We start from the raw sequence: 10,043 nt of genomic DNA, 5'->3' as shown, positions 1-10,043 counted from the left end.
GAGAGTCGAAGCGCTGCAACGGGAGGCCAGATGAAAGGGTGCAAAAGCCGAGGTTCGTGCGATGATGCGAAGGCGCCGGGCTGCGGGACAGCATGCTAAGCAGCCTTCGGCGGCGTTGAGAGGAGAAGAGAGAGAGAGAGAGAGAGAGAAATGGAGTGAAGCTATACCTGTACCTGACCAGAAGGGAGCAGAGGAAGGAGGCACAAAGCTGTAGCCGGCAGGAGTTACGAGAGAGAGGCCGCAGAGCAATGGAGCTATGGCGGGGTGGGGCGGGGGGGGGGGGGGGGGGGGGGGGGGGGGGGGGGTCGAAGAGAGGGGGGGAGGGGGGAAGTAAGAGGGTGGCAGAAGGAAAGAGAAGCAAAGGAGATAAATGAAACATGTTTTCAAAACACTCCAAACCTGGATTTTTCTATTTCAAATGCATGTTTGGTAGAAACTAGTGCATGCCCTTCGCCGTATTTACTCTCTTTTTATCCCATGCACAGACTTCAGCCAGTCATCGACTGTTCAACTCAAATAGGAACCCAAATGCTTAACGTTGTGCTGTTCTGTAAGTGTGCTGGTGATTCCTTGTCGTTTTGCCTGATTTCAGCCCTTAAGCCCATAAGCGGAGTGAAATCAAATTGTCCTCAACGCCCACCAGAAGACATCCGGAAGGTGTTATAATTGAAAACCTCAAGGAAAAGTAGTGCAGGTAGGTTTAGTTCCCGAATACACAGATCCAGAACATCGGGGGCTGAAGGGGTAAAATGAAGTTCAAAGGCTGATCCCCCCTGAGCCCTTGTTGCTGCAGTTCATCCGGCTTTTATACTCGATTTATTGTACAATGCCCGACAATCTGTGGGTCCGCTTCTCTTTTAAAGGTCACGAGAACCATTGTTAGACTATAATCGTTTTTGAAATGCCACAGGATTACAAAATACCGGACTTGGAAGTCAGTTAGAAATGTTCAATCGGACCAATTTTGAGTCAAATAAATACACCTGTATCTTGGTTAGGAACGTTTCTCATTTAAATCAAAGAATTTTAACGCATTTGTGATTGAAGTACTACACAATTGGTGAAAAAAAACTTGATAAAAATCTATAGAAACTTCAAGTTGGTTAATGACAAACTCATTAAATATAATTTCCATTGACAAAGGAGCTGATGGAGAGTAATGTACATACAGGTAACCAATTTCAGGAGCATAATCTTCAACAACTTTATTGCCTTCCTGCATCATGTAGTCTTGTTACAGCAACTCAATTTTCTCTAGCAGAAAAACAAATTACAAACCACATGAACTTCCTGATAATTTGGGGTGGGATATAACATGATAATTACAAATTATTATTATTATTTTTTATTTTTTTTTTACATACAAAAGTCCTGAGCCAGAACTTTTGCATTGAGTCTCTGGTACGCCCTTGAATCTGACGCACAAGCGAGATCTGCTTCTCTTGACCCACTTTTCGTTGATTTTTCCTTCAGTAAAAGATCTGATGAGATGCTTGTTGTCAAAAACGAAGTTGGCCAATCACAGAAGTTATCCAAGACTACAATACAATCTCAAAACAAAAACTTTCGCTTCAGTGCAGACGTGCCCCATGCTGATGTCAGCGTCTGCAGAAGTTACATAAATGATCAGGTGTTCATTTAACACTTGAAGGCTAACTGGGTACAAAAGAACTTTGGCCTAATCTGATGGCTGTATAAAATTTAAAAAGCAAATTAAAAGCAGATATTATTTATTCAACAATTTAGCAGCAAAATAGAAACATCAGGCTACTGGTCACTAGGGATGAAACAACACAAATCCAAAGCAGTTCAGCACCACGGAGAGCGATCTGATCATTTTATCAAGAGTCTGGAGCAGCTAGCAAACTGCTGAAGGTAGGTTTATTGTTGACGCGTTGAACCAGGTATGCAGCAAGTGGATACACAGCGGCACGTTTGTAATTTGCTTGTAATTTTGTGTGTCATAAAGTTAAATATAAGAGTGAAAATAAAGCCAATCATGTAGCACAACATTCTATTCAATATTTTACACCCGTCAGTCGGTCTTGTAAAGTATTTAGCAACCATGAGGTCCATGGCCCTCCCACAAACCCCTGAAGCTCCGCCCCTGTACCTTGCTAAAGTCTATACAGCCAAGCTTTGCCTACGTGAAACTGTAATTCCCAGTGCGGCAAGTAAATGCCCCAACTTTGTGAAAAATGTTCCACTTTGAACAATGCAATAGGAGAGTTAACCGGCCCAAGTTATTGATATGCTGTAAGGAGAGCAGGGCTCTAGTGGTTTTTAAAATGAATTCTAATCAAGGCGCTTAGAGACAGCTCAGCAAGCGCTGATGGTGTCGGGGTGCGAGCGATATGAAGAGGGATCGCACAGCCGCCGAGACGCCGGGTGAATTTCACATGCTTTATTTTTGAACAATCTGATTTGTGTGACTGCTGAGAATCAGTACACACACACACACACACACACACACACACACACACACACACACACGCACGCAGCGCATCATTTCGTGGGAGAGAGAGAGGGAAAGTGAAGATGAGTGTAAGAATCCAATCATGAGCCAAGAGTGCCCACACAGACTGCGAGCTGAAGCCGCTCCATGGCGTCCTGTTTGTTTATGTTCTAAGTTAACACTGGCGGTGTCGCGTTATCAATCAGCTGTCACACGACAAAAGCCGTCCAAAGAGCGCGGGAGAAAGCACGAGCGTTAATTAGGAAGCACTCCAGCGGCGCTCTGGGAATGACGGCAATCATAAACAGAAGTCATTTAAATGTGAAAGCGAGGAAATGAATTCTGCGCTCCAGGAGTGGAGAAGGGAGGGGGAGGAAGGGCTCGCCTTGTAAAGACGGAGGACTTCGGCAGAACAAAACAAAACAAATTTCGACCGGAGCGGCCTCGACTTGAAGCTTTGAAGCCGAGATTGAACCGCGAGAACGGAGAAACCCAGCAGCCTCGCGCAATCTGTTCGCATTTCCGACGCGCCCCTGAACGCGACCGGCGGCGAGCGCGCAGCGGCACGTGGGCTTCAGATGCAATCTTATTTACCGCTCGTTGTGATGTCAGAGTTTTCATTACCCACTGATGGGCGGCTCACACAACGGGTTTGATGGCGTTTCTCAGCTTGTGCGCCGTGAACATGGAAACAGCAGGCTTTGAAAAGGCAAGCTGCTTCCTGTTCGTCAGTTAACTGGTAGCAATTCTTCCCTTTTTTTCCCCAACCCAGAAACATTCATCCAAGCTAATGAGACAGAAAATAAAAGCGATTGAAACGGAAAAGCGTCCCGAAAACGTCGCTCCTCGCGTTTCCGCGCCACGAGAACCTCCTTTTTTATTTCGTCTTATAATCACTCCTGAGGTGAAAGTCTGAGGATGCATTCGCCTCTAAACATGATCTCATTAAAATGCTGCGTTCAAGCTCACACGCCAGCTACACCTGTTAACTTCCACATCAGCGACGGTGTCTCCTTTCATTCAGCTCGGATAAATAAAAGCCGGATGCTCAGAGAAAATCGGGGTTAGCCGCAGTAATGACACAGACGCAGAGTTGCGGCGGCTGAATGCATAAATAATCAACAGCGTTTTTTTTGTGCGTCGGTACAGTTTGAAGCGTCTGAAGTGCTCGCTTTTGTTCGGAGGCGATGCTGGGTTCGTTCGCGAAAGGAACAAGCGTTTCTTTCTTGTGAAGGTGGAAAGGCAAAAGGAAATCCAGCTCCTGAAATCATCAGCTCAGCCGCTGACAGACAGAACACAACAACCTTCAGTGATGCTGACAGTCTCTGGGCTGCTTGACGGAGTAAAACTGTGTTTGTAGAAACATCAGACGGTTCATGAACTTTACAAACACCCCTGTCAGTGCTTTATACAGAGTCTTGCAAAAAATAAAAATAAAAAAATAAATCAATACCCAGGAGCTCAGAGCTTATTCACATTGTGTTACTTTGCGACGTTCAAACACTTCACTATACTTTAACGGGATCAGCAGAAAGTAGTGGATGATTCAGCTATGCTAGTGGTGAAGTGGACAGTTACAACTAAAAATATATTTTTTTTAAAAAAAGAGGGGCGTCCACTGGTGCTCAGCTCGCTTTAGTTGGATGCCGTTAAATAAAATCCAGAGCACCCAGTGAGGGGTGAAAGTTTTACGGTGCATTCACACCAGCCATGTTTAGTCCAGTTTCAGCAAACTCCGGTTCGTCTGTTTAGAAAGTCCGGTTCGTTTGAAGAGGTGTGAATGCACAATCGAACTCTGAAGCCAACTCAGGTCTAAGTCTCGGTTCGGTTGAAGTGAGCTCTGGCACGTTTCAAATGCATATATGAATGCCAAGTCACTCCAAAAGTCACCGTAGCGCAGGGCATTCTGGGTAAATGGAAGCACAATGTGTGTGCATGTCTAGCGCAAGCGGCAGAAATGGTCGGCAGTCTTTTGCTGAAGACAACAGAGAAATCTTGCAGTTGCTAATGTCTGATGCCCCTGCATTGTGTGAAGACGTTACGCTCAGTGTCTTCTTTTGTGGTTTTCTTGTCGTCTCCTTCAGTGGTTCTTGGTGTAGTGCCCCCACAGGCAACGAGGTGAACAGGTATTTCAATTAGTTTGGCTCATTTGAAACAACGTGACATTGAACCGCAGCAGCTGAAAATGTAGCAGACGTCGCAATTGAACTGGAACTGATCAGATGTGAAAACATCGTTAGTTTATGGCTGACTAGAGCCGGGAGAGACTTGGCTCAGCAGAGGAGCTATATACAAATATACACAACTCTATGCTGCATTGGTCTCTCACATCAACTTCTAATAAAATACACTGACGTCTGTGGCTGCAATGTGACAAAATGTGAAAAAGCTCAAGGGGTATAAATACCAAAGCACAGTCAAGATACACAAAGACTAAACAATATGATAGATTTAAGTAGTTGCACATATCAAATGATTATGGATTAGATATTTACTCTTCGAGTCCGGTTATGAATGTTAATTTATTGAGATTATCCTGTTCCCATGGAACTCTAATTGATGTGATCTTCAGTAATCAGCCAGGGAGTGTTATCAAATCTAATACCATGCTCGGGGAATTCTCCCACCGCCGTCTGACAGCGAGTCAAAACCGATTAACATCACAGGAGGCTGAGCTGCCGGTAACGGCGAATCACTGTGCAGCTCTTTAAAAGCCGCCAAGGCGTTCCCATCTGAATTAAGGCAGCGCGTTTAGGAGGCAGCGCTTTCGCCTGGGTAAGTGTTTTAACTTCTTTTTTCCCCCCCACCTTCGTCACCTGGCTTTGGTGCCAGGCGATTAAAGGTATCCTTGGTGTTTATTCTTTCCCACAAGAAAATATATGAATATAAACATAACATGGTCCGTTCCAGTTTTAATGAGAATCACGATAAAGCGTCAAAAGTCACAATGATCAGTGAAATAGTGTGTTTTTGTAATTTTCTAATCATAAGTTAAAGACGTGGAGATACAAAGACAAACCTATACATGAAACAAGTTTTTTAGGTATATCAGGTATATCTTGAGTAAAAGTAAGCTGAAGATACACGAATACAATTTTCGGGTACTCTACCCACCTCTGCTGTCGGCACAACAAAACATCCTACAAAAAACCAGCAGGTTTTCGGCATACCATTTCTGATAATGAGCTATTCCACTGTCTTAAAAAAGACGAATGAAAATAAAACATAAAATAATATTCCCACACGTGAACCATCAGTCAGCTGGGTGTTACGGCTGAACTGATGGTGAAACTAGTTTGTAGCAGCTGGATCTTGTTACACCCTTTTTTAAAATAACTTTCATGTTAACGTCATAATACTGTGTAACGGTGGTAGTAGGGTTAATGCAAAGAGTATCACTGTTAGATATTTTTTGGTATTATCATTATTACTTTAGTTCATATTCAGTCTAATGTTAATCAGTATTATTGTGATTTTCTGTTTAAAGTGTTCTCTTCCTTATGTGTGTATAAACTGACCTGGAGGTTACAACTGTCTGTTTATCTTCATGTGAGACAGTTAACTCTGTGTTTCCCAGACCTTAATTCTTATCAACCAGAATACCTCCTAACTGCCTGTGAGCAGTCGTATTTTGTCTCTTGTTTATCCTCCCTCTTTGTTGACAGTTTGACCTAGAGCTGAACTGGGCTCAGATCGTAGATCAGATATCACACCTGGAACTGAGTTGCTGGTTTGTTTAGGTTAAATGTTTTACGACCTCTGTTGTTTTTTTTTCTGGCTGTTCTGCTTGACAATAAAACAGGGGCTCACGCGAAAGGAGATCAGAACTCTCTGTGAACGGCCTGGAGAGGTTGTTGATGGAGAGTTCTCCTTTTGCAAAAGCTTTGTCTATAAAATTCATATACGTTTTCTGTGGTCTTTTTATATAGGTTCGAAAAAAAGTACCTATCAATCACACTGGGTCATTTGTGTGTTGTACTCACTGTTGCTGCCTGATCTGTTGAAGCGGTGCACAGCCGCGTTCTCCGGTTCGCGGTAGGGGAACTGCAGGGTGGTGTCCAGACTCTTGAAGCCTTCTCTAAGGGAGTGGTGTTTGTAGTACTCGATCAGCTCCTGTATGCAGAAGAAGCACACAGTCGCATTTACATCAGCGTAAACAGAAGTAATTTACCCTTTTACTTTAGAAAATCCAGAGTCTACCATTAAAAAAAGAAAAGGTCTGTTCCCACATCTCTAATTAGAGCTAACTTGGTGCACATTGTTAGACTAAAACCAGTCGTTGACACTTCATTACATGAACAGTATGGCAACATTAATAAGAAACAGAAAAACAAAGTGAACAGAAGGAAAAGACTCACTAATATGCTCCTGAACTTCTTGTTCTCTGCAATGTAGTAGCAGCCCTCCTTGGTCAGGATCTTTATGTGCTTCACGTCGTTGTTGTACCTGTGGGCCATTGAATAAGTTATGAGTGTAATTTCCCTCTCTGATCACTGCCATCGATCGGTGGCCGGCCTGTGGCCCCTGGTGGAGAGCCTGGGCCGTCCCTCTAATGCACCGGGGTCCCCGAAGTTTGTGACACTGTGAGAGTGATGGGTGTCGGGTAAATACTTCCCCGAGTCGCATGCTTGTGTTTGCATCAACAGTCCGGCGGAATAGAAAGCTTTGTGCGCAAATAAAGGACATCGGTCATTCGCTGTGTTGCTTCGTAAGCAACGATGTCGACGGTTTGACTTTGTCCAGCAATTTTGTTGAAAAATCCAGGTGATTTAATCGGTGGACTGTATTAGAGGTGTTCCACCACATACTGTACTCTGTTCTCTCTCATAAACAGGATTCAATCCAGCCTAATGAACTGGGCTGACGTCCAACGTCTTGTAAACTCAGATCGACTCGCACGCGGTCTCAAAGGAAACAAGATCGAATTCTCAGCAACGATGACCGTCAACGACAATGTTGTGCGAAAACAGAACAAAAGCTCTGCCAGAAACAACCGGTTACAACCTCAGTTTCTTCACCACTTCCTGTAAGCCAATGAAAAATAATGCATCCACATTCAGGCAACAAGCGCAGCTAAAGTCCGTCCAACTGACCAAATATATGGTTGGCATTTAAAGTGCGAGTGTGTGACACTTTCAAGCGGTTTTTGGTGGAGGCGTATAGTTTCTATGTTTATCTAATATGGAAAAAAAATCTGTTGAAACACTGACTTCCTCTAAATCGAAGCTAAAAACACACCTGTTCAAATTTGCCTTTGATTAATAACAACTGGAATATTAGCCAATATATCTGATGTATTTGCTTGGTGATTTTGTAAAAGCAATGTTTATTGTTCGTTTCATAATTGCTTTTATGGTGTAAAAGGTGCCTTGCTGATAAAATGTGCTATGCAAATAAACCCGACTCTTTGCACACGCTGATATTACGATGGCAGTAAATCCAATTATAATGTGGCAGGACTTGAAGTTTTAGTTCAACATCAAATCAAATCTGAACTATTTTTGCAAATCTACACACCAAACAAGATTCATAGCTGGAATGGCACCAGAAGGTGGAAAGACGAAGCTCTAAAGACAGAGGTTCTACTATGAGATGACACGAGAACATCAGTATGCTTTTAATTAAAAACCACAGAGTCTGTTTCTGTGGCTGTTACGTCGAGCCGTGATGATTACGTTGGAGCTGAGCGAGGCGTCGGCATGCTGCTCTAACCGCAGGCTTGGCCTGGAGAACGGCGATCGCCACATTGCCCGTCGGATAAGGTGCAAATTAGTCTGTCAAGTTCTGCGGCGTGGATGAAAGCTGCAGCTGGTCAATACTGTGGTTTGGCTAAGTAAAAATAACAGTGCAGCCACGGAGATGCGGTCAACTAGCAGTGGGTAAAAGAAAAAAAAAAAAAAAAAGACGACAATAATCATCTTGGTCTTTGGAAAGACAGGTTGGCTCATCTGAACGTCGGCAGCGTTCCAGTTAACTCAGTGAAACGCAACAGAGATTAAACGGCGACAGACTCTCATGTTATCTGAATGCAGACTTACTTTATGCTGATGGCGTACTCTGTGAACTCTTTGCTGCGGTGGCGGACCAGATAGGTGCTGTTGACCCTGTTGATGAGTTCTGCTTCTGCCTGAAATCTCTCTATTGGACCTGCAAACCTACAGCAGTAAAACAGAAAAAGATTTTAATCGTTTACCTTTAGCTCAGTGGAGCTTTTCGCTGTCATTATCCAACATTCAATGCCTTGTAAAACTATTCCTACTGTTTTTACCTTTTTATATTTTGTCATGTGGAGATGACAAGCTAGTGTTGGTCATTCAGGATTTACGTACCAGCTTTGCACATTGTGTGTTTGGCAAAATAGCTCAAGCTTAGTCAGACTGAAAGTCGGGGCTAAAAAAAAGTCCAACTTGAAATTGTAATTGTGTTTTGAAGTCATAATTTCATATATTTAAGTCATCACTCTGAGTTTTCAAGTCATAGCTAGGAGAATAAACATCATAATTATGAGATTTAAAGTTATAAATGCAAGAAGAAAAGTCGTAGTTATAAGTTGAAGTCCATTACAAGTCTTTAAGTCATAAATAAGAAAAAATTGGAATTGCGGGTTTGAAAAGTTGTAATTTCAACTTTCTGACAAATGAACCGTTTTTTTTTTGTTGTTTTTTTTACCTAAACCATTAAATTGTGTCACTGTGTGACTTCTGTTGTAAATTCATTCTTCCATAAACAATAACTATTCTGTCAACAGATTCTCCAATCCACAATGCGAATGCATGCCACACTTTTCAGATTTTTACTTAAAAGGAAAAAAAAAAAAGGCTCTTCTTCATTACGATATGTCATGTAAAACCTTTTTAAAATGTGCTGAAGTTGTTGCCTATGTAACATAACCAAATGTGAACAAGTTCAATCATTTTGAACGGCAAATTCACAAAAGCCAAAGGAATCCCTCGTACCTCTGCATTTAAAAACGATTTTGTTCTCGGTCGCATAACGTATGAAAAAAGACTTTACATTTGAGCCTTCTAACAAACCCAAAGGACGGCAGCCGTTTGTGAACTCACCATAGCTGTGAGGAGTAATCGACAGGCTTCGGCACCTGCAGCAAGAGGGGAACAGCAGAGACGTGAGCCTGTGGCAGGTCAACACACACACACACACGCATGCATGCATGCACACGCACCCCTTTGCTCCCATAAAACGACATAGCTTGACGTCAGTTCTGTTTTCAAGTTGACTTGGTGCTGCTCCACAAGTAAAACTGCTCAATGCTCTCCTTATCTTTACGGCACTGAGATACGGCGATAAGACTGTTATCTGCAGCGGACCTCATGTTTCTGATGCAGCCTGAACTTCAGCAAATGGAAAGTAACAGTCCGTCTGTCTGTGGCATATGCAAAACAAGCAACTGCGAAGAAAGGTATAAATCTGAGATAAGTAAATCTTTACATTCACCAAAACTGTGTCTGAAAACTTGGTTTTGGTTTTTACAGCAATGTGAAAAAAATGAAGATATATTCACAAATTGATGTCTACTCTTGTGTTTTTTGTCTCCTGGAAAGAAAGTGACTTATTTAATTAACCTTGT

At 42.7% G+C, this 10,043-nt stretch overlaps 1 protein-coding gene across 7 annotated transcripts in view; it reads right to left on the bottom strand.

Moving 5' to 3' along the window:
• Window positions 1-10,043, bottom strand: part of vav3 (vav guanine nucleotide exchange factor 3) — a 111,100-nt gene that overhangs the window by 6,074 nt on the left and 94,983 nt on the right. For 5 of the 7 annotated variants that reach the window (XM_015055292.1, XM_015055299.1, XM_015055298.1 and 2 more), the window contains 5 exons: window positions 9,520-9,554; window positions 8,494-8,610; window positions 6,814-6,901; window positions 6,439-6,568; window positions 168-254 (listed from right to left, as the gene is read on the bottom strand). In XM_015055292.1, coding sequence (XP_014910778.1) covers window positions 168-254; window positions 6,439-6,568; window positions 6,814-6,901; window positions 8,494-8,610; window positions 9,520-9,554 — 457 coding nt within the window. The remainder of the gene's footprint in view (window positions 1-167; window positions 255-6,438; window positions 6,569-6,813; window positions 6,902-8,493; window positions 8,611-9,519; window positions 9,555-10,043) is intronic. The other 2 variants (XM_015055293.1, XM_015055294.1) reach the window with 2 other exon arrangements.

This window comes from Poecilia latipinna, unplaced genomic scaffold (assembly GCF_001443285.1).
Source record: "Poecilia latipinna isolate Pla-1442-1.1 unplaced genomic scaffold, P_latipinna-1.0 Scaffold1308, whole genome shotgun sequence".
Lineage (NCBI taxonomy): Eukaryota > Metazoa > Chordata > Actinopteri > Cyprinodontiformes > Poeciliidae > Poecilia > Poecilia latipinna.
Note: the sequence above shows the minus strand (reverse complement) of the source record. Positions and strands in the feature narration are given on the sequence as shown.